This window comes from Delphinapterus leucas, chromosome X (assembly GCF_059928025.1).
Source record: "Delphinapterus leucas isolate spDelLeu-1000000601 "Yukka" chromosome X, BTC_Dleu_Yukka2, whole genome shotgun sequence".
Lineage (NCBI taxonomy): Eukaryota > Metazoa > Chordata > Mammalia > Artiodactyla > Monodontidae > Delphinapterus > Delphinapterus leucas.
In genome coordinates, this window is record NC_143150.1 from 58381442 (window position 1) to 58405752 (window position 24311).

General features: G+C 35.8%; 1 protein-coding gene across 2 annotated transcripts in view; it reads left to right on the forward strand.

Annotated features, from left to right (window-relative positions):
• The window catches only part of CHM (CHM Rab escort protein), a 198101-nt gene that overhangs the window by 75539 nt on the left and 98251 nt on the right, over positions 1 to 24311 (forward strand). For both annotated transcript variants that reach the window (XM_022580809.2, XM_022580810.2), the window contains exons 5-8: positions 2581 to 2968; positions 14125 to 14241; positions 14761 to 14881; positions 16644 to 16869. In XM_022580809.2, the coding sequence (XP_022436517.1) occupies positions 2581 to 2968; positions 14125 to 14241; positions 14761 to 14881; positions 16644 to 16869 (852 nt within the window). The remainder of the gene's footprint in view (positions 1 to 2580; positions 2969 to 14124; positions 14242 to 14760; positions 14882 to 16643; positions 16870 to 24311) is intronic.

Genomic DNA, 24311 nt, shown 5'->3' on the forward strand with positions numbered 1-24311 from the left:
CTGTCCTTGCACACTAGGAAGCAAAGAGGCAAGAAAAAGTCTCTTGCCTCTTCAGCAGCTCCAGACTTTTTCCCGGACTCCCTCCCGGCTAGCTGTGGCCTGGTAGACCCCTTCAGGCTGTGTTCACGCAGCCAGCCCCAGTCCTCTCCCTGGGATCCGACCTCCAACCTCCGAAGCCCGAGCCTCATCTCCCAGCCCGAGCCCGCCCCGGCAGGTGAGCAGACAAGCCTCTTGGGCTGGTGAGTGCTGTTTGGCACTGATCCTCTGTGGGGGAATCTCTCGGCTTTGCCCTCCGCAGCCCTGTTCCTGCACTCTCTTCCGCGGCTCCGAAGCTTCCCCCCTCTGCCACCCGCAGTCTCCGCCCGCGAAGGGGCTTCTAGTATGTGGAAACCTTTCCTCCACGGCTCCCTCCCACTGGTGCAGGTCCCGTCCCTATTCTTTTGTCTCTGTTTTTTCTTTTTTCTTTTGCCCTACCTAGGTACATGGGGAGTTTCTTGCCTTTTGGGAGGTCTGAGGTCTTCTGCCAGTGTTCAGTAGGTGTTCTGTAGGAGTTGTTCTACATATAGATGTAGTTCTGATGTATTTGTGGGTAGGAAGGTGATCTCCATGTCTTACTCTTCTGCCATCTTGAAGCTCCTCCCCACAAACTTTTGAATGTAAAGTTTATTGTTTTTTACTGTCCTAGTTTTATGTGTTTTCTATAATACAAATGTTTGTTTCATATTTAAATATGTATATTTATAAATATGTATTTATAATTTTTATATAAATGTATATTTATACTTCCATCTTTTGCATGTATAAACCATTTATTCATCACGTATTTATTAAATACCACATCTATAGAGCAGTGCAGTAAGTGTTGTGAGGTGCACTCGAGAAGATGTTAGGGTCTTCCCTCAAGGAAAATAAAGTCTAGTTGAAGATAAAGTATATATGGGACAGCCAAAAGGCTATTAACAAGGAACTGATAAATAAATGCAAGGTAAACTCCATGTTTGTACTATGGGGCATGGAGTAACAGAATGATGAGTGTGGTTGGGTTAAGGAAGACTTCCTGGAAGTGAAATGTAAACTTTTTCTTAAAATGTGTCGATTGGTGAAGTATGTGATTATGTTTGGGGATGAGGGAATTGTGATATTACAGGAAGTGGGAAGAATAGCCCAGAAGAAGCAATTAACATGGGCCAAATCATGGAGATTTGAGTTGATAAATTAGGAGTTAGAGATGCCATTTCAGAAAGTAGGAGAGATGAGACAAAGAAGATAGTTGATAAAGAAGGTGATTTGGTTTAGAGACTGGAAGAGGAAGATTTTGTGGGGTAGGGTTGAGATTCAATATGAGAAAGAACTGCTGTTAGTTCTTGAGAAATCAGTTAGCAGATGTTTACTTCCCACAGCCTGTCATGTACAAGGCATTTTTAGTGTTGAGCAGTAGGGCAACTCAGTGAAAACATAGGTTCTGTGGAGGATAAAACATCATGGAGAGATACATGATGCAGGCACAGCGAACGGGAGCCTGTTGTGTCAATCAAGGCAATAATGGACTGAGAATGTTCACTCTAGTAGTAACTTTGGAAGTGGCGCTTCCAGAAAAGTAATAGACACTAACAATAAAACAAAGTACAGCAGGAAAGAATTCAGAAAGATTCTGTTTGATACCACATTGTGATAAGCCAACTTACACTTTCACAGAAGTTTTTTTCTAGCTCTGTCACACTACAGTAATAATCTTTGAATAATAATTTTTGCTCAACAGTAATTACCACTGTTGAGCATTTACTGTGTGCCAGGCACTGTGTCAGGTTCTTTGCATGTGATACTTCATTTAATCTCCAAAACAACCTTGTGAGGTAGGTGGTATTATCCCTATGTTATAGATGGATAATTTAGGTCAGAGAGGATAAACAACTTGTCTACATTCACAGAATTATCTAGTCCTAGGGTGAGGCTTTGAACCTCGATCTTTTTATTCTGAGGGATGTACTTGTAAGCACTGTGTTGATTTGTTTCTAAAATGCAGTTCCCCTGTCTGCCTTAAATTCTCAAAAATATACATGTGATTAACATACACACTACTATATATAAAATAGGTAATCAGCAAGGACCTACTGTATAGCACAGGGAACTCAATATTCTGTAATAACCTATATGGGAAAAAAATCTGAAAAAGAATGGATATATGTATATATATAACTGAATCACTTTGCTGTATACCTGAAACTAATGCAATATTGTAAATCAACTATACCCCAATATAAAGTAAAAATTAAATAAAAAAATAAGAATCTGCTTTTCACCAAAAACACACACACACACACACACACACACACACACACGGCATGGCCTGCTAAACCCTGAAATCTTTATGTATATTTTTCAGATCTTAAGTATGTTTCATATCGTATTGAAACCTTAACAGATGAATGTTTAATGTGTGTGTCTCACATAAAGCAATGCATCCAAGATAAATGAGGTAAAGAAATAAAAATTGCCATTGAAAGTTAAAATAATACAAAAAGGTAGACAAGTATAATTATCAAAAGCCTGGTGTGGATTATTATTATAATTTCTCATTAGTCAGGATTTGCATGAAGATGTCGAAGAAGCTGGTGCACTGCAGAAAAATCACGCTTCTGTGACATCTGCAAACTCCACAGAAGCTGCAGATTCTGCCTGCCTGCCTACAGAAGATCAGTCATTAAGTACTGCAAGCTGTGAAATACCCACAGAACACACTCCAAGCAGTGATCCAGAGAGTGCCCTAGAAGTAAATGATTTTGAAGCGACAGGGGAGAAAGAAAACCATTGTGATGATAAATCTTCTGTGCCCTCAACTTCAGAAAAGGAAACAAGTGAAAATGTGCCTATGGCCGAAGAAACTGCAGAGCAACCAAAGAAAAATAGGATTACTTACTCGCAAATTATTAAAGAAGGCAGGAGATTTAATATTGATTTGGTGTCAAAGGTAAGTACCAGTTTTACCCATCTTTTCATAGAACAATACTAAATTTTAATTGATTGAAAATAGCATCCGGGTCCATAAACCCAATTTTAATAATTTTATTCTCTGAAATGTAGAACATTTACTTTATAAAGAGATAGTATCTGAAGTTTATAGCTCCATTAAAATATTCTTTAAACATAGTTAAAAACACATTAAGAATGCTCAGTACTATATCAAGGATACTTCTGTATTGGAACACGTATTCCACCCTAATATTCTCCTCCTACTGCATGGGCACTATGAATTCTACCAAGAAAAAAGTCTAATGAACCTAATTACAGATCCATGTTATTTATAGTCAATCTATTAAATGAACTTTTGTTTAGCCCTTATTTATATAGTAACTATTTTAACATCTATATGATGATGAACATTTTGAAAAAAACAATGCATTTTTGAAAATTATTGGTTCAGGTGTGAGAACTTTGGAGGATAATTTAATAGTAGTGGGGGCAGGGAGATTGGTAAGAATGCTATTTACTTCGGTTATTTTTCTACCCTTACCTCTAATGTTAGGTCAGTATGACTTCAGAAGAGGTTCCTGAGTCTTAGGAGGATATAGTGTTGTACTGGGTTTATGGGAAGCAAGGCTAATTTAGTGCAAAAGCATAGAAAACCAGTAACATAAAAGGTAATGGCCTTAAAGGGTTACAGTATAGGGCTGGGTGAAAGTAGAAAGAAACATACCAAATACCGTAAGTTGAGGGCAAACGAGAAATTGAAAGGAAGTAGGAGAGGGTGGTGAATAACATCAGACTTGCCTCAAAACTAGGCTTTTCTATTTAATGTGCTCTCCTGAAGTTCCAGGTTATAAAGAGAGGGACTAATGCTCCTCACATTTTGCTGATCCAATCACACATCCTCATACTGCTGATATCTTTGAACCTGATGCCTGAAAATATGAATATCTTTTTACTACTCATAGTTTCTTTCTGACATAGCTCTCTGTGCCTGATTCTGCCTTGGTCTGAGTTGGCTACTGCCTTGGTCCTACCTAATATTTCTGTACCGTCTATTCCACCTACTTTGATCCTGCCATCCTTTGAAATCTAGCATTCTTTCCATGTTACCTTGGCTATTAATTTCTGGGTGGAAGTTAAATCATAGCTCACTAATAGTCTTCCTATTCTCATGAGCAGGAAAGAATTAAAAAAAACAATAAATAAGACAAAACACTGAAGTAGTCAAGTAACAAATAGGTTTTGTTCTGAAATTTTCATTTTGAATTAGTTACTTGGAATTTGAAATGCTTAACTGAAAGAAATGGTGAATGGTGGTTAAGAATCAAGACTACTTCATAAAAGTCTCTAACCTTTATGTTAGCTGAAATATAGTATAAATCTTGCAAAGGGAAATGGTAAAAGAAGTGCTGTTAGAATTTTTGGAATTATTGTAGGAAATGATTCAGTTGTATAAGAAAATGCATGCTGGTTGTGGTGCAGGGGGAGATAGTTTAATTAGATACTGAGATATCTGAGGAGACTCTGAAGGAGATTTCTGGGTATTTTCACAAGTTTGAACAGTTAATAATAGTGGTTCTCTTAGGGTAAATTAAAAACAAACACGTCTAGAGGAGTTAAGGCAGTTGTATTTTGTCCTGCATAGGTTTCATGGGTTCACATGTTTAAAAAATAACTAATAATGATTTACTGTACTCATCCTACAAAAGCAGGGGTAGCTAAAGAATGTATAACCATAGCAATACAAGAGGTTTATTATCATTTTTAAAAAGTCAGTCATTTAATGAACATTTATTGAGTACTTACTGTGTGGAAAGCAGTATATTCCATGACATTGGGTCAATCAGTTACTCCTAGGAAATTCCATCTGCTGTAATAATTGCAGTTATTGCATCTGAGTGTAGGGTGATTGACAAATATCTATCTGAAGCCCTACCTCTTTCCTAAAGTCCAATTTGATATCGCCAAACTATTTGACATTTCTACATGCATTCCATTTCAGAGTCATCATGATAAAACTGCCAAGTATTGTGGTGCTTTACAGTTTACAAAACTCATCCCTGTATACTGCCTTTTAAAAAGAAATCTTATAGCTCAGGGTAGGTTAGTTAAATAAAATATAGTACTTTACTGCTTATGCTTATAGAGAAGATGATCAAAGATGAAGTTCTTACAAATAAAACTCATTTCAAAGAAAGTCCATACCCTTAATAATTATGAAACCAACATGCCAAGTGAAGCAAGAGTTGTTAATTAATTTAGTTGCCATTATTATAATCAAATTGAAGTATTCTTTAGCCTCTCACCACTGTGAAATTGCTATGGTAGGTCACTTACATAATGATGGAAAAGAAGCTTAGGTTTAAATATGGTACATAATCATTTCTAAGCTTCAGACAAAAGGTTATGTAGTTTTTATTGAAATGTGTTTTCACTCTTCAGTGGTATCTTAAATGCTTTATTTTTAAAGCTGGCATTAAATCTTAAGGTTTATTAGATCTTAAAATACATTCTGTGTTTGATATATTAATATTTGTGAAATTATTATGATACTGAGGGATCACTGAATCTTGAGTATTTGTGTTTTTAAACAAATAAGGTATTTGGAGTAACTTTTATTATAATTATAGAATTAAGACTTGGCAATATATTCTTAAAAGCATGAGCTATATCAGTTGTGTAGTTTATTAGGCTGAAGGTAATGAAGTAACATGCCATATTTAGTCAGGATAATTGATTTTTTAAAAAGCAGTGTCAATTTTCTTTCTTCTGCACAATGTTAGACTAATATAATAGTTTAAAAAAATTTACCTAACTGATACTGATTTACAGAACGACTGTACTGAACCTCTTGCGTACTCAGACTAATGGTTTTTTGTTTTGTTTTGGTTTGGGTTTTTTTGGCTGGTTATGCTCTGTATACGTTTTTTTTTTTTTAACATCTTTATTGGAATATAATTGCTTTACAATGTTGTGTTAGTTTCTGCTGTATAACAAAGTGAATCAGCCATATGTATACATATATCCCCATATGCCTTCCCTTTTGTGTCTCCCTCCCACCCTCCCTATCCCACCCCTCTAGGTGGTCACAGAGCACAGAGCTGATCTCCCTGTGCTATGTAGCTGCTTCCCACTAGCTATCTGTTTTACATTTGGTAGTGTATATATGTCATTGCTACTCTGTCACTTTGTCCAAGCTTACCCTTTCCCCTCCCTGTGTCCTCAAGTCCATTTTCTATGTCTGCATATTTATTCCTGTCCTGTCCCTAGGTTCATCATAACCATTGTTTTTCTTTTTTTTTCTTTTTTTTTTACATTCCATATATATGTGTGAGCATACGGTATTTATTTTTCTCTCTCTTGACTTAACTTCACTCTGTATGACAGACTCTAGGTCCATCCACCTCACTACAAATAACTCAATTTCTTTGTTTTTATGGCTGAGTAATATTCCATTGTATATATGTGCCACATCTTCTTTATCCATTCATCTGTCGATGGACACCTAGGTTGCTTCCATGTCCTAGCTATTGTAAATAGTGCTTCAATGAATATTGTGGTACATGACTCTTTTTGAATTATGATTTTCACAGGGTATATACCCAGTAGTGGGATTGCTGGGTCATATAGTAGTTCTATTTTAAGTTTTTAAGGAACCTCCATACTGTTCTCCATAGTGGCTGTATCAATTTACATTCCCACCAACAGTGCAAGAGGATTCCCTTTTCTCCACACCCTCTCCAGCATTTATTCTTTGTAGATTTTTTGATGATGGCCATTCGGACCAGTGTGAGATGATACCTCATTGTAGTTTTGATTTGCATTTCTCTAATGATCAGTGATGTTGAGCATCACTTCATGTGTTTGTTAGCAATCTGTATATCTTCTGTGGAGAATTGTCTATTTAGATCTTCTGCCCATTTTTGGATTGGGCTGTTTGTTTTTTTTTGATATTGAGCTGCATGAGCTACTTATATACTTTGGGGATTAATCCTTTGTCAGTTGCTTCGTTTGCAAATATTTTCTCCCATTCTGAGGGTTGTCTTTTGGTCTTGTTTATGGTTTCCTTTGCTGTGCAAAAGCTTTTAAGTTTCATTAGGTCCCATTTGTTTATTTTGGCTTTTATTTGCATTTCTCTAGGAGGTGGGTCAAAAAGGATCTTGCTGTGATTAATGTCAAAGAGTGTTCTGCCTAAGTTTTCCTGTAAGAGTTTTATAGTGTCCGGCCTTAACATTTAGGTCTGTAATCCATTTTGAGTTTACTTTTGTGTATGGTGTTAGGAAGTGTTCTAATTTCATTCTCTTACATGGAGCTGTCCAGTTTTCCCAGCACCACTTATTGCAGAGGCTATCTTTTCTCCATTATATATTCTTGCCTCCTTTATCAAAGGTAAGTTGACCGTAGGTGTGTGAGTTTATCTCTGGGCTTTCTATCCTGTTCCATTGATGTATATTTCTGTTTTTGTAAGTACCATACTGTCTTGATGAGTGTGGCTTTGTAGTATAGTCTGAAGTCCAGGAGCCTGATTCCTCCAGCTCCATTTTTCTTTCTCAAGATTGCTTTGGCTATTTGGGGTCTTTTGTGTTTCCATACAAATTGTGAAATTTTCTGTTCTCGTTCTGTGAAAAATGCCATTGGTAGTTTGATGGAGATTGCACTGAATCTGTAGATTGCTTTGGGTAATGTAGTCATTTTCACAATGTTGATTCTTCCAATGCAAGAACATGGTATATCTCTCCATCTGTTTGTATCATTTTTAATTTATTTCATCAGTGTCTTATAGTTTTCTGCATAAAGGTCTTTTGTCTCCTTGCGGAGGTTTATTCCTAGGTATTTTATTCTTTTGTTGCAATGGTAAATGAGAGTGTTTTCTTAATTTCTCTTTCACATTTTTTATAATTAGTGTATCAGAATGCAAGAGATTTCTGTGCATTAATTTTGTATCCTGCTACTTTACCAAATACATTGATTAGCTCTAGTAGTTTTCTGGTAGCATCTTTAGGATTCTCTATGTGTAGTATCATGTCTTCTGCAAACAGTGGCAGCTTAGCTTACTTCTTCTTTTCCATTTTGGATTCCTTTTATTTCTTTTTCTTCTCTGATTGCTGTGGCTAAAACTTCCAAAACTATGTTGAATAATAGTGGTGAGAGTGGGCAACCTTGTCTTGTTCCTGATCTTATTGGAAATGGTTTCAGTTTTTCACCATTGAGAACGATGTTGGCTGTGGGTTTGTCATATATGGCCTTTAATATGTTGGGGTAAGTTCCCTCTGTGCCTACTTTTAGTTTTTATCATAAATCGGTGTTAAATTTTGTCAAAAGCTTTTTCTGCATCTATTGGGATGATCATGGTTTTTCTCTATCAGTTTGTTAATATGGTGTATCACATTGCTTAATTTGCGTATATTGAAGAATACTTGCATTCCTGGGATAAACCCCACTTGATCATGGCGTATGATCCTTTTAATGTGCTGTTGGATCCTGTGTGCTAGTATTTTGTTGAGGATTTTTGCATCTATGTTCATCAGTGATTTTGGTCTGTAGTTTTCTTTTTTTGTGAAATATTTGTCTGGTTTTGGTGTCTGGGTGATGATGGTTTTGGTGTCTGGGTGATGATGGCCCCGTAGAATGAGTTTGGGAGTGTTCCTCCCTCTGCTATATCTTGGAAGAGTTTGAGAAGGATAGGTGTTAGCTCTTCTGTAAATCTTTGATAGGATTCGCCTGTGAAGCCAACTCGTCCTGGGCTTTGGTTTGTTGGAAGATTTTTAATCACAGTTTCATTTTCAGTGCCTGTGATTGGTTTGTTTATATTTTGTATTTCTTCCTGGTTCAGCCTCGGAAGGTTGTGATTTTCTAAGAATTTGTCCACTTCTTCCAGGTTGTCCATTTTATTGGCATATGGTTGCTTGTAGTAATCCCTAGTGATTCTTTGTATTTCAGCGGGGTCAGTTGTTACTTCTCCTTTTTCATTTCTAATTCTGTTGATTTGAGTCTTCTTTGTTTTCTCTTGATGACTCTGGCTATTGGTTTATCAATTTTGTTTATCTTCTGAAAGTACCAGCTTTTAGGTTTATTGATCTTTGTTATTGTTTCCTTCATTTCTTTTTCATTTATTTCTGATCTGATCTTTATGATTTCTTTCCTTCTGCTAACTTTGGGGGTTTTTTGTTCTTATTTCTCTAATTGCTTTAGGTATAAGGTTAGGTTGTTTATTTGAGATGTTTCTTGTTTCTTGAAGTAGGGTTGTATTGCTATAAACTGCTCTCTTAGAACTGCCTTTGCTGCCTCCCATATTTGGGTCCTCGTGTTTTCATTGTCATTTGATTCTAGGTATTTTTTTATTTCTTCAGTGATTTCTGGGTTATTTAGTAGCGTATTGTTCAGCCTCCATGTGTTTGTATTTTTTAAAGTGTTTTTCTGTAATTGATATCTAGTCTCATAGCATTGTCGTCACAAAAGATACTTGATACGATTTCAATTATCTTAAATTTACCAAGGCTTCATATGTGACCCAAGATATGATCTATCCTCGAGAATGTTCCATGAGCATTTGAGAAGAAGGTGTATTCTGTTTTTTGTTTTGTTTTGTTTCGTTTTGTTTTGTTTTGCGGTGCGCAGCCTTGTCACTGTTGTGGCCTCTCCCGCTGTGGAGCACAGGCTCCGGACGTGCAGGCTCAGCAGCCATGGCTCACGGGCCTAGCCGCTCCGTGGCATATGGGATCTTCCCAGACCGGGGCACGAACCCGTGTCCCCTGCATCGGCAGGCAGACTCTCAACCACTGCGCCACCCGGGAAGCCCTATTTTGTTGTTTTTTCATGCAATGTTCTATAAATATAATTTAAGTCCATCTTGTCTAATGTATCATTTAAAGCTTGTGTTTCCTTATTTTTCATTTTAGTTGATCTGTCCATTGGTGAAAGGGGGATGTCAAAGTCCTGTATTATTTGGTTTACTGTTGATTTCCCCTTTTATGCCCGTTAGCATTTGCCTTATTTATTGAGGTGCTCCTATATTGGGTGCATAAATATTTACAGCTGTTATATCTTCTTGGACTGGTCCCTTGATCATTCTGTAGTGTCCTTCTTTGGCTCCTGTAATAGTCTTTATTTTAAAGTCTATTTTGTGTGTTATGAGAATTGCTACTCCAGCTTTCTTTTGATTTCCATTTGCGTGGAATATCTTCTTCCATCCTCTCACTTTCAGCCTGTATGTGTCCCTAGGTCTGCAGTGGGTCTCTTGTAGCCAGCATATATATGGGTCTTGTTTTTGTATCCATTCAGCCAGACTGTCTTTTGGTTGGAGCATTTAATCCATTTACATTTAAGGTAATTATCGATATGTATGTTCCTATTCCCATTTTCTTAATTGTTTTGGGTTTGTTTTTGTAGGTGTTTGCCTTCTCTTGTGTTTCCTGCCTAGAGCAGTTTCTTTAGCATTTGTTGTAAAGCTGGGTTGGTGGTGCTGAATTCTCTTAGCTTTTGCTTGTCTATAAAGTTTTTAATTTCTCCGTCGAATCTGAATGAGATCCTTGCTGGGTAGAGTAATCTTGGTTGTAGGTTTCTCCCTTTCATCACTTTAAATATGTCCTGCCACGCCCTTCTGGCTTGCAGAGTTTCTGATGACACATCAGCTGTTAACCTTATGGGGATTCCCTTGTATGTTATTTGTTGCTTTTGCCTTGTTGCTTTTAATATGTTGTCTTTGTATTTAATTTTTGATAGTTTGATTAATATGTGTCTTGGCATGTTTCTGCTTGCATTTATCCTGTATGGGACTCTCTGTGCTTCCTGGACTTGATTGAGTATTTCTTTTCCCATATTAGGTAAGTTTTCAACTATAATCTCTTCAAATATTTTTCAGTCCCTTTCTTTTTCTCTTCTTCTTCTGAGACCCCTGTAATCGAACATTGGTGCATTTAATGTTGTCCCAGAGGTCTCTGAGACTGTCCTCAATTGTTTTCATTCTTTTTTCTTTATTCTGCTCTGTGGTAGTTGTTTCCACTAGTTTATCTTCCAAGTCACTTACCTGTTTGTCAGTTATTCTGCTATTGATTCCTTCTAGAGAATTTTTAATTTCATTTATTGTGTTGTTCATCATTGTTCGTTTGCTCTTTAGTTCCTCTAGTACCTTGTTAAACGTTTCTTGTATTTTTTTCCATTCTATTTCCAAGATTTTTAGATCATCTTTACTATCATTACTCTGAATTCTTTTGCAGGTAGACTGCCTATTTCCTCTTCATTTGTTAGGTCTGGTGGGTTTTTACCTTGCTCCTTCATTTGCTGCATATTTCTCTGTCTTTCCATTTTGCTTAACTTACTGTGTTTGGGGTCTCCTTTTTGTAGGCTGCAGGTTTGTAGTTCCTGTTTTTTTTGGTGTCTGCCCCCAGTGGGTAAGGTTGTTTCAGTGGCTTGTGTAGGCTTCCTGGTGGAGGAGACTGGTGCCTGTGTTCTGATGGGTGGGGCTGGATGTAGTCTTTCTGCTGGGCAGGGCTGCATGCAGTGGTGTGTTTTGGGGTGTCTTTGTACTTAGTATGATTTTAGGCAGCCTCTCTGCTAATGCGTGGTGTTGTGTTCATTGCTTCCTAGTTGTTTCGGCATGCAGTGTCCAGCACTGGAGCTTGCTGGCCGTTCGGTGGAGCTGGGTCTTAGCATTGAGATGGAGATCTTTGGGAGAGCTCTCACCGATTGATATTACGTGGAGCCTAGAGGTCTCAGGTAGTCCAGTGTCCTGAACTCGGCTCTCCCACCTCAGAGGCTCAGACCTGACACCAGGCCCGAGCACCAAGACCCTGTCAGCCACACAGCTCAGTAGAAAAGGGAGAAAAAAAGAAAGAAAAAAAATTAATAAAATAAAATTATTAAAATAAAAGAATTGTTAAAATTTAAGAAATATTTAAAGTAATAAGAAAAAAGAAGAGATCAACCAAACTAATAAATCTATGAATGATAACAAGCGCTAAAACCTATACTAAGATAAACATAAAAATCAGAAACAAGTCAATTGCAGACAGCAAATCCCAAGTCTGCAGTTCTCCCAAAGTCCACCGCCTCAGATTTGGGTTGATTCCTTGTCTATTCAGGTATTCCACAGATGCAGGGTACCTCAAGTTGATTATGGGAGTTTAATCTGCTGCTCCTGAGTCTGCAAGGAGAAAATTCTCTTTCTCTTCTTTCTTTGTACAGCTCCTGTGGTTCAGCTTTGGTTTTGGCCTCACGTCTTCGTGTAGGTTGCCCTCAGGCTTCTGTTCCCACCCAAACAGGATGGGGTTAAAGCATCGGCTGATTAGGGGCCTCTGGCTCACTCAGGCCGGAGGGAGGGAGGGGTAAGGTAGTTATAATTGGAATGCCAGATGAGCCTGCTGCAGCAGAGGCCAGAGTGAGTTTGCAACAGCCTGAGGCGTGCCTTGTGTTCTGCTGCGGGGGTTGTCCCTGGATCACAGGACCCTGGCAGTGGTGGGCTGCACAGGCTCGCAGGGCAGTGCGGCAGCGTGTGGGTAGTGACCTGTGCTTGCACACAGGGTTCTTGGTGGCTGCAGCAGCAGTGTTAGCATTTCGTGCTCATCTCTTGTGTCTGAGCTGGTAGCCGGAGCTCATGCCCATCTCTGGAGCTAGTTTAAGCTGTGCTCTGCTTTCTGTGGGCAGACAGGGAAGGAATCCCCTCTCCTCGTGCTCCCCAAAACAATGGTCTCTTGCGTCTTAGGCAGGTCCAGAGTTTTTCCTGGACTCCCTCCCAGCTAGCTGTGGCGCACTAGCTCCCTTCAGGCTGTGTTCATGCAGCCAACCCCAGTCCTCTCCCTGAGCCCGAGCCTCAGGTCCCAGCCCCCGCCTGCCCTGGCTGGTGAGCAGACAAGCCTCTTGGGCTGGTGAGTGCTGGTCGGCACCGATCCTCTGTGCGGGATTCTCTCCGCTTTGCCCTCTGCACCCCTGTTGCTGCACGCTCCTCTGTGGCTCTGAAGCTTCCCCCCTGCCCACTCCCCATCTCCACCAGTGAACGGGCTTCCTAGTGTGTGGAAGCTTTTCCTCCTTCACAGCTCCCTCCCAGAGGTGCAGGTCCCATCCTACCCAGGTACGTGGGGATTTTCTTGCCTTTTGGGAGATCTGAGGTCTTCTGCCAGCGTTCAGAGGTGTTCTGTAGGAGCTCTTCCACATGTAGATGTATTTCTGATGTATTTTTGGGGAGGAAGGTGATCTCCGCATCTTACTGCCATCTTGAAGGTCCCACCCCGAAAGTAATGGTTTTGATTGATTATTTAAATTTCCTTTTTTTTGTAGTTAAGCTGTTTTTTTCTTTTTCCTCCTTATTTAAGATGTAATATTTACCTTTTTAATATTTATCGAGTTTTAGGTACTTAAAGGTATCTCATTATAGGAATTAGTGAAATCTGTTGCATTTATCCATTTGGTTAAATTCAAAACATGCTAGATAATACTGTTGAAATTGTTTTTGTCTCTCTGAAGTTGATTATGAGATATATTGAAAGATTAAATCAGTCTCACATGCATGCTAGCAATAACCATCATCCTCACTTCTTGAGAAAGATGTTATCATATAAATCTAGTTAGCTAGGATTACAGAGACCGTATAATTTGACTCTTTGGGTGGACATGCGTAGCCAGTCTTTTTCTTTTTTAGTTTATGAGGAGGTCCAGCAGGCTGATTTCTTCTTAATAACCACCTGGCCTTATGTAAAGCTATAGTCTTTTATCCAAAACCCTTGGGGCCTGGTGTGTTGTTATTTGAATTTAAAATAATATATTTTAGAAAGTAATACAGTATATATGCTAGCTGATATTTTATATATGATGTAACATTCTTAACAGTGTCTGAAGAGTCACTCTATAATTAAACATATTAATATTTCTGCAGTGAGATGTATGAATATTCACATTAACTGGGACAAGCGGATGGAAGAGCCTTGTATCAGTTTGGGTCAGTTATGAAAAAACTTTGGATTCCAGAATTTTTTGAATTTTGAATTTCAGATAATCAGTGGTGAACCTATAATAAAGTGTGTTATGTATTATAATATTAATAGGTATAATTATTTTTACAAATAATTTAAAATATAACAAAATTATATGTCTCTATTTAGTGTTTATCAGTTTTTCCACTATTTCACCTTTTATTTCATTCTCTAAAATATTTCCTTTGTACAGCTGTTGTATTCTCGAGGATTGCTAATTGATCTTCTAATCAAATCTAATGTTAGTCGATATGCAGAGTTCAAAAATATTACCAGGATTCTTGCATTTCGAGAAGGAAGAGTGGAACAGGTACTGTGCTGAGCAAGTATTGTAACTGGGTATGATTTTGAGTTACTGTGTTTTATTTGGGAAGGATAAGCAAATACGATTGTTATTTTCCTGGTAAAGCAGCAAAATCCAATCCTGCATGGTGATTAACAACTGTAAATAGTAAGAGATTGCCAATTAAAATGTCTAATGTTAATTTTCTCATGATTTATTCTGCAGCTTGATATTGGTGTTGAGAAAGTGTTAATTTCAGACAGTGTTGCTAGATTTGAGCTGTCATTTGTTCCCAGTTAGCGGTGACATGCTGGTGGCCTTCTAATGGCCTAAAGAGCAACTTGGCAGGATTAAGTAAGAGAGCTCACAAGTTAATTAGCTCTGAAGTCAACAGCGATGCCGTAAGAACTGATGGAAAGTAACATGAAACAGCCTGATTAGAAAGGAAATAATAATCTTGTTATACTTAAAGGGAAAGAAAATGTCATTTGGAATACTTGTATCGCTAGGAAGCAGTTTCTTAACTTTTAAAATCATGTTTTTCAGGTTCCTTGCTCCAGAGCAGATGTCTTTAATAGCAAACAACTTACTATGGTAGAAAAGCGAATGCTAATGAAGTTTCTCACATTTTGTATGGAGTATGAGGAACATCCTGATGAATATAAAGGTATTGTTTTTCATTAAATTTGTTTTCTTACATTATTTGAGAGTTCTTATTATTTTAATATGCTTGCTCTGATTTAATGAGCCACTCGCTATGCTTTTAAAATATTTTTACTTTGCACTGTCCAATAGGTTAGCCTCTAGCAAAATGTAGCTATTTAAATTTAAATTAATTAAAATAAAATAAAATTTAAAATTTGTTCCTCAGTCTCACTAGCCACACTTCAAGTGCTCAGTGGCCACACGTGGCTAGTGGCTACTATGGCTACAGTGCAGCTGTAGAACATTTTCATCATGACAGCAATTCTGTGCTGGGTGTTCATTTTTATTCTTGTTAATTAAACACTGCGGTCAACTGGTTCTTCATAGATGATACTCCCTTTTCATTATCCATTAATTTTTTAATCATTTTTTTAAATTGAAGTATAGTTAATTTACAATGTTATGTTAGTTTCAAGAGTACAGCAAAGTGATTCAGTTATATTTATATTATATATATATATATTCTTTTTCATATTCTTTTCTGTTATAGTTTATTGCAAGATATTGAATATATTTCTCTGTGCTATACAGTAGGTCCTTGTTGTTTATCTATTTTACATATAGCAGTGCATATATGTTACTCTCCCACACCCCCATCCATTTTTTTATCAGTCATTAAAAAATCAGTATGTTTTTTCATTTTTCCAGGATCACTTTTGCTTGGAATGTTGAATTATTTCTTTTGATTGATTAAAAACAAGCTAGATAGTATGGGGGTGGGAAACCCCTGGATTAGGCAGAGATATGGATGGTTTCTAGTCTTGGCTTTGACCCATCTCACTGTGTGATCTGGGACCAGTTACTTCAGAGTTTGTTGAAAGTTGAATACACCACTTTAATATCAGAGCTTTACACTTAAAGTGCATTGAGCTGGAAGAGTTATCCAAAATAGGAATATACTGACAATTCACTTATAAAGTTACAATGAGAAATACAGCAGGTTTTTTTTATATTAGATGGAATATTAAAAGTCTAGCGCTTGTTCTTAAAGCTTCAAGTCCATTAGATACTGCCAGATTGTTCTCCACAGTAGTATAAACTTATATTCTCTTAAGAAATTTTTATAATTTTTGTTTATATTATTTCTATAAAGTTTTTGTCTACCACTAACAGTCCAATTACATTTTTTCTGTTCTTGGCTTAAAGGAATAGTATTTAGGGGATCCTTATGTTTTGAGGTGTGATTATAAGGCAGTAAGACTGATTCCACTAGCCATACAGAAATTATTTTCATTACCTTTTAGTCATAGTTCATTGTTCATAGTTTTAGGAAGAAATAGCAATTCAAAAAAAAACAAGTATTACTCTATCGTTTTCACCAAAAAAATTGCCATTTGTCATATTTAATATTTCAAAGTATAATTATTGGCATTATTCTGCAGTTTTAATAATAAAGTAAGATTATTGCCAACTGTGGAAACCTGTTGTGATGATTAATGAATTATTTAATACTTTTCTAATTTTTTAAATCCATAAAATACTAAACAAAGAGTCATCATTTAAAGCTAAAAATTGTATCATCAGTCCAATTAGGATAGTGAGATTGTTTCTAGTTTTTTTTTGTCCCCCCACAATCAATAGTCTCTGTTTAAAATGTAATAATATTACCACCTGTGTCCTTTGCCAAGTGTTTTAAACAGATCTGATCTCATTTTTGTGCAATGGTTTTAAATGGAAATTTGGGTTTGATTTTAATTGATAAATTTTCATCTTTCTTTTCATAGCCTATGAGGAATTTACATTTTCTGAATATTTAAAAACTCAGAAATTGACCCCCAACCTCCAATATTTTGTCCTACATTCAATTGCAATGACATCAGAGACAGCCAGCAGTACTATAGATGGTCTCAGAGCTACCAAAAACTTTCTTCACTGTCTTGGGCGGTATGGCAACACTCCATTTTTGTTTCCTTTATATGGCCAAGGAGAACTCCCTCAGTGTTTCTGCAGGTAAGACAGGCATTGGTTTTCTTATCTCTTTTAAACTGATACTTGAATAACAGGTGAAAAATAGAAAGACAAAAATGAGATTTAGTCAAGATTTAGTATATGCAAACATATACTTTGTTGTTCTACTCTTTTATAATCTATTTGCCTGCCTACCTACTTACCTAAATGATATAATCAGTCTGGCCTGTTTTTGAACTTTATAAAATAGAGTCATACTGTAAATTCCATTTTCCACTCAGTATTATGTTTCAAAGCATCATCCTTGTTGTGTGTGGTTATAGTTAAACTTATTTTCATTGCTACATAGTATTCCATTTTGAATATACCACAAGTTATTATTCCATTTTTCTGTTGATGGACGCAGGGTTTTTCCAGTTTTTTGTTGTTATTAACATCCTGTGTATGTTTCAGAGTATACAAGTTCAAGATTTTCTCTAGTATACATATCTAGGAGTGGAATTACTGAGTCATGGGATATATGAAAGTTCATACAAGATAGTGTCCAGTTGTTTCTCCAGAGAGTTGTACCAGTTTACCTCCCCCAGCAGTATAGTATATAAGAATTCTCATAGCTCTACATCTTTGCCAACATTTGGTGTTATCAGACTTTTTAATTTTTGTCAGTCTAATTCACCTAAAGTATCATCACATTGTATTTTTATTTTACATTTCCTGGATTACTAATGAGGTTGAGCGTCTTCTCATATGATTATTGGCTATTCATGTTTTCTCTTTTGGGAAATGCTTGTTCATGTCTTTTACCCATTTGTCTCTTGGGTTGTTGTCTTTTGCTTATTGATTTGTAGGTGTTTTTATATATTCTGAATACTGATCTTTTCTCAGTTAAATGTGTTGCATGTATCTTGCCTTATGGTATTTATGATGCGTGGAGGTCATTAAGATTAATGTAGTCAAATATAGCAATCTTTTCTTTTATACTTAGAACTTTTGGGGGTAGTAGAGCATAGTAGTTAAGAACCTGGACTATGGAAACAGACTGCTTAGATTTAAATCCTGGCTCCTCTATTTATTAGCCATGTAACCTTGGACAAGTTTCTCAATCTCTTTATTATGTTTTGAAAGAATCAACTTTTGGGTTTTTTGATTCTCTGTATCCTAGTTCATTAATTTCTGGTCTTTATTATCCTTTATTTTGCTTTCTTTGGGCTTTATTCAACTCATCCCTCCCCTCCCCTGCCCTTGCAAATTCTTAGGCTGAAACCTAATGAGTTAAATAGTCACCTTTTTAATTTTCTAATATAAGCATTAATATGGTAAAGTTCTAACTATTGTTTTGAATCTTACACAGCTATTATATATTATTTTCATTATCTTTTAATCCTAATTATCTTAATTTCCATTGTGATTTCTTCATTGACCCATGAGTTATGTATTTTTAAATAGCTAATCTGGTTGATTCTTCTGCTCTTACCATCTCATTTAATTCTACTGTGTATAGAAAATATGTTTTTATGGTACTAATTCTTTGAACTTTATGACTTAGTATGTCATCAATTTTTATAATTTTTCCACGTGTGCTCAAGAAGAATGTGTTTATCTAGTTGTTGGTTACAGGGCTCTCTAATTATTGCTCTTGAAGTCTGATAAGTCAAGCTTCGAGTTGTCATTTTCAAACTTTATTTTTATTGAAGTGTTTTTTCTTTGATCTGTCAATGATAAGAGTGACGTGTTTTGAAATCTCCCATTATGATTTTTGATTTGTCAGTTTCTCCCTATAATTCTATCAATTTTTACCTTATATTTATTTTGAGGCAATTTATTAAGATCGTATAAATTTCTAATTGTTTAATCTTCCTGATGAATTTAATGTTTTGCATAGTCTGCTGACTTTCTCCATCCCTAATAATACATTTTTTTCTTAAAGTCTAGTTTATCTAATATCAAAGAGCTACTCCAACTTTTTAATATTTGCCTGTTATATCTTTCTCCATCCCTTTATTTTTCAACTATATTTAGAGCTCTAAATAGCATATTATTACATATTTTTAATTCCATCTGACAATTTCTATCTTTTACCAAGTAGTGTAAGTGCGGTTAACAGGAGTCTGTTCCTTCCTTCAGAAGTATATAATTTTAAAAGTTCCTCTAGTTTATGCTCTGGGCAGTTAATGCTTTCTAGTTTGTGTGCATATGAAAATAACTTTTTTTTTTTGCCTTTTTTCTTGAGTGAATATTTGTTAGGTAAACATTTCTATGTTGGCAGTTCTTTTCTCTCAGTACATTAAAATTTTATTCCACTGTCATTTGGGTTCCATTCTTGTTGTTGAGATGTTTGATGTCAGCCTAATTGTCATTTCTTTATAAGTGATATCTCTTTTTTCTCAGGCTGTTTTTAAGATATTTTGTCTACAGTGTTCTGCATTTTCACTACAGTGAATTTAGGTATTGGTTCCTTTGTATTTATCTAGCTTGATATAGGTAAAACCATATGAAATTAACAATATTAAAACATTTTGACCTACAATTCCATATGGTTCAAACAACTACATTGCAAGTTCCTCTATCTTTGAATTGTCATTTATTATTTTAGAAAATTATCAGTCAGTATCTTGAAAATGTTGTTTTCATCCATTGTCTCTTATTTTCACCTTTTTGGAACCACAAATAGGTATGTTTTAGAACTTAGCATTCTCTCTTCCATGTTTTTTAATCTCTCTTTCATATTTTCTATTTCCTTGTCCTTCCTGCTACATTCTGGGTACCTAATAAAGGTCTGTTTTCCAGTTTATTCTCTTCACCTGTAACTAATCTGCAGTTTAACCCTTTTTTTTTACTCCAGTATTTTTATCGTTCATTTTTAGAAGTTCTGCTTTTTCCCCCAGAATCTTCCTTGTCATTGTTTGATAGTCTCTTTTGCTTGGTCACTTCTTTCATATACAGATATTTTATATTCTGCCATGTGTTGTTTCTGTTGATTTACATTAATGATTTATTTCCTTGTGCCATGCTTATTTTTGACTGAGAGTTTGTATTTGATTGATTTTAATCTGTGGAAATCTGGGGGCCCAAATTAAGAATGCTTTCCTTCAAGAATTATTTGTGTTTTCCTTCAGCCGGAAGGCACTAATACTTGGGACCATTTTAACTCCCTTCAGGGGGTCTTTGCTTAATAAAGAAACCCCAGATACAGCTCCCACACTGATATGGGCAACACGACTTGTTTGTTTGTTTTTTTTTAATTGCAGTGTTTGTTGCTCAAAGCTTTGAGTTCAGCTCAGGGTTTGTACTGTGCATATGTGTGTTTGGGGTTGTGGATTTCCTATGGACATTTCTCTTATTTCCTTCACTCTCAGCAGTGCAATAAAAATTATGTTTAATGTAAGAAATAGTCTTTTGTTAGTAATAGGAGGTCCCTTCACAGTATCTAGTCCAATATGTGATTTTATGAATGGTGGTAAGAATGTTATAAATTTGAAAGTAACTTAATTCTGAAAGATAGGTCTGTGTAATTCCAGACAAGTTCTTCCTCCTCCACCTATTGTCAAAGTAGGGATGAATGGGCAGTGTCATGTCCCCCAGGACCAGAGGTCCTCCTATCAATTGAAACTAATAGGGGAGTTGTATGGGTTTCTTAATCATTCTTTTCCTCTTCCTGTGGCTTTGCCCGATTCAGAGGGAGCTACACTACTTTCTCTCATGTTCCCACTTGCCACTTACTCCTACAGAACTTTAGGGTAAGGAATAGGGACAAAATCAACAGGTCACTGGGGAGTGAGCAGAAGCTCACTGGCTTCCTTACCAGCACTTTATGAAAATGGATTATTTAACCTCATTCTTATTTTTTCACAAAATCCATTTATTTCCTTTCCTAATTCATATATTTGTAAATATATATTTAATGTTTGTTTATTTGTTATTTTTAAGGGAAACAACATTTAAAAGTTTCATTTGTCCTGTACTGATAAAAAATTTGAATGACACCCTTATGTGTTGAATTCTAGACAAAGGAAATATTTTTCGCCAAAGATGATTGTAACCTTCTTAAGGCTGAGGTTTTATCAGCCTTCTGTATCTTTTTATCCTCTGCAAGCCTATCTCAGAATTTTGTGTGTGGTTCATATTTAATGTTTGTTATAAAAATTATATCTCGCTCTCTCCAATTTGTAGTGAATTGAAATTTCAGGGAATGATATAATTAAATGTATATGTATTTGTGTAGATAGATAGATATTAAAGACAACAACAAAAGACTGTTATATTTGAAGTAGTATATTAAACTTTTGGGTGGTTCTTTGGTAATTAAGGCAACTCTGAGTTCTTCCTACATATTATATATATGAATCTGTGTGTTTATAAATTACAATAAAATGCATTTACTTGGCCTAGGGATATTAACTTTTAATTTTATATTTGATTCCCTGCATAATGCTTTACAATTTCATATAAATATTGTTCTGTTTATATCCTAAAGTACTAACACTACCACCATCTATACATCATAGTCTACGCTTTTTATCACCAGGTTATCAGAATTAGGTATCACCTGTTCTGTGATTTCTAACCACCGTTTTATATTCTGTTTTAATATAACCCTCTTAAGCATTTCTCACAGCCAGTTACAGTGTGTTCTCATCAAGGCTACTGTTATAAATGGCATGCATGCATATTTATGTGAAGGATTCAAAGACTTTTGTAAGTCATATCCTTGCATTCTAAATGAACTCTGCATAAACAGTATAACATTTTAACTACTGGAGATAACTTTCATGAATGACCACCCTTTGAGGTTTTTATCAATTTAAATAGGTAGGGTTTTTTTTCAGCAAAGAAAATGAAGCTTATTTATTGTACTACCTATTACCCATTGATATGTCAAGATACATAAATTGGACCATACTGGAAGAAAGTCATTGAAACCTATATATTTTTCTAGTCTAGCAAGCCATAGAATTTCCCCTACTGTATATTCGTTGGCTAATATTTTTTCTGGCACACTGGGCAGGATATGTATGCAGTATATAGGTTTTTAAACTCTCACACTATATCTTCCAAACAGAAGTCCTTTTTAAGCCCTAACCAAGTAATTTGTTTCTGTTATCTGTATGGTTGGTAACATGGTAGCCTTTAGAACTACTTTCTAGTTCAGAATGGGTTTCATATACTGTGTCGTGTTTTCATAACCTATGAAATGGAGCAGTATCTGTGGGAGCAAACAAACTCTACATTTTTTTTTATAAATAGACTTAGACTGCCTGGAGATTGTTGCTTGTTTTTTGTAAAGAGAGAGAATTTAACTAATAGTTTACTAGGTAATTCTGCCTTCCATTCTTCAGATTTCAGCCTACATTTTCCTTTTTTTCCTTTAATGTAATGGGATTGTTAAAGCATACAGAATGAGTATGTTTTACTTTTAACATGTAATATAAATTGTGTGTGTGTGTGTGTAAAATCACCACCGAATATTTTGTACTAAGTATTCACATTCAAATATCGTTTTCCTGAGTATTGTATATGGAAAATTGAATAGATGCACGATCTACCTCAGGAAATTGTGGAACACACGTTGATTAACTTAGAGCTTTTTAAAAAAGAGAATGAAAGAACACCAAAAGTCCAAAACATATAAGTAACTTGCTCAAGATTATAGGAATAGCATGGAACAACAGGAAAGGGAATCTCCCATTTGATACATTCAATCAGTAATGGAAGAAAGAATGATGCCCCAAATGGGCCACATAGATGCTACTATGATTTTGTCATAACCATGGAATTGTTTTTTTAATATAAAGTGTAAGGTATTTTATATTTTGTCTTTTTTCCTCTGCTTTAAAAAAATAACTTCTTTAGTCCAAAGTCCAAGATCAAAACATACACTTTACTGAATGTTGTATTGTTCTATTTGGAGAACTCATAGTATAAAACATCTCTCAGACCAAAGTAACCTGCTTATTTTGTTCTGTAATAACCAAGCTTTTTTATTTAGAGAATTTTCAGAAATCTAAGAGATGTTTGTTAACCTGGATCAACATATTTGAAAACCAAGAGAAGCCTTAAAATTGATGAAAGATTATACTGATGGAAAATTTTATGAGTTTATTTATGGCTTCAACTGCATGTGAAGTCAGAAAAAGCAAAATTGAGATGGTTTTTTACTGTCTGCCCCCAATGTTCTTACCCCTTCACCCCAACAAGTGTGGGCTAGATTATGGATCTAGATTCTTTAATTGTACATTTTTTCCCCCTCAACAGCATTCTCCTTAATCTCTCTTCTTGTAAAAATCTCCCTACTATTTTGCTAGTGATATGACAGAAAAACTTAGAGTTGGAAGAATGCTGTTATATTGTTTTGACTGGTTGTCTAATTTTACAAATGAGGAAAGTTAAGGTAAAGAGAGGCTGAGACTAGAAACCAGATTTCCTGGTATGCATTCTACACAACTCACTTCTTCTACAATGTTTCTTTAAACAATGTTTTCTGGAAAAAATTAAGAGGAGATAGTTAATTAAAATATTGTTATTTGGGGGGATTTTTAAATATTTGTGGTTTAACAACCTGTAATTTGCTATGATTTCTTTTCTCACAGTCGATGCATAGTCATTCCCCCACCACCACCCACCACCCCCGCAAAAAAGACAGGAGAGAATAAGGGCCATTCTTACCGTGTTCTACAAACATGTTCTGATTCTATGCCCAATAGGAAATACCAGTTTAGATGAATAAAGAAATTATGTCAAATTCCTAAATTTACCTAATTGATAAAGGTAAAAGGAGAAACAGACCATGAGCAAATCGATCTCCCCCACACACCTATAACTTGTATGTATGCATTTGATAAACAGTAATGCAGATGAGCCCAGTAGCAGTTATGTTTTATACGTTTTGGGGACTAGTTAGCATTGATCTGTTTTATGCTCCAAATCCCATTGGTTTCCTCCCACAGTGTCATAAGTAGAACTCCACGATACACCTAGGTGCAGAATCTGGCCCTATGTCTAATTGTTGGTAGATTTGACCAATCCAAATGTATGTGTGTGTGTGTTTATGTAAAGCTTGATTATTGAATCAAGCCTTAAATATTAAAAAATTGCCAGAGTGAATTAAAAAGAAACGGATTGATTAATTGGACATCAGGTATATAAATCATATGGTTAAGAAATATTTTCATAGTGGATCGCTACACACTATTGTTTTGCAGCAGTGCAGCTGAATAGAACTGCATTGAAATATACCAAAGGTTCTTAATCTAGGGTCCATAGGTCCTTGGAACTTATATATAACAGGTTATATGTATATCTTTATAAAAATATTGGTAGTTTCATCAGATTTTCACAGGCACCCGTGACCTAATAAGGGTTGAGAACCATTGTGAGAATTTTCTATAAAAGAAAGCATTATTTTTTTACTCAGATAATCATCCTTAAGAGCTTATAAAAAGAAGAGGTTCTAAAGAGTGAATAGCAAAGGTGCTTCTGGGCTCTAA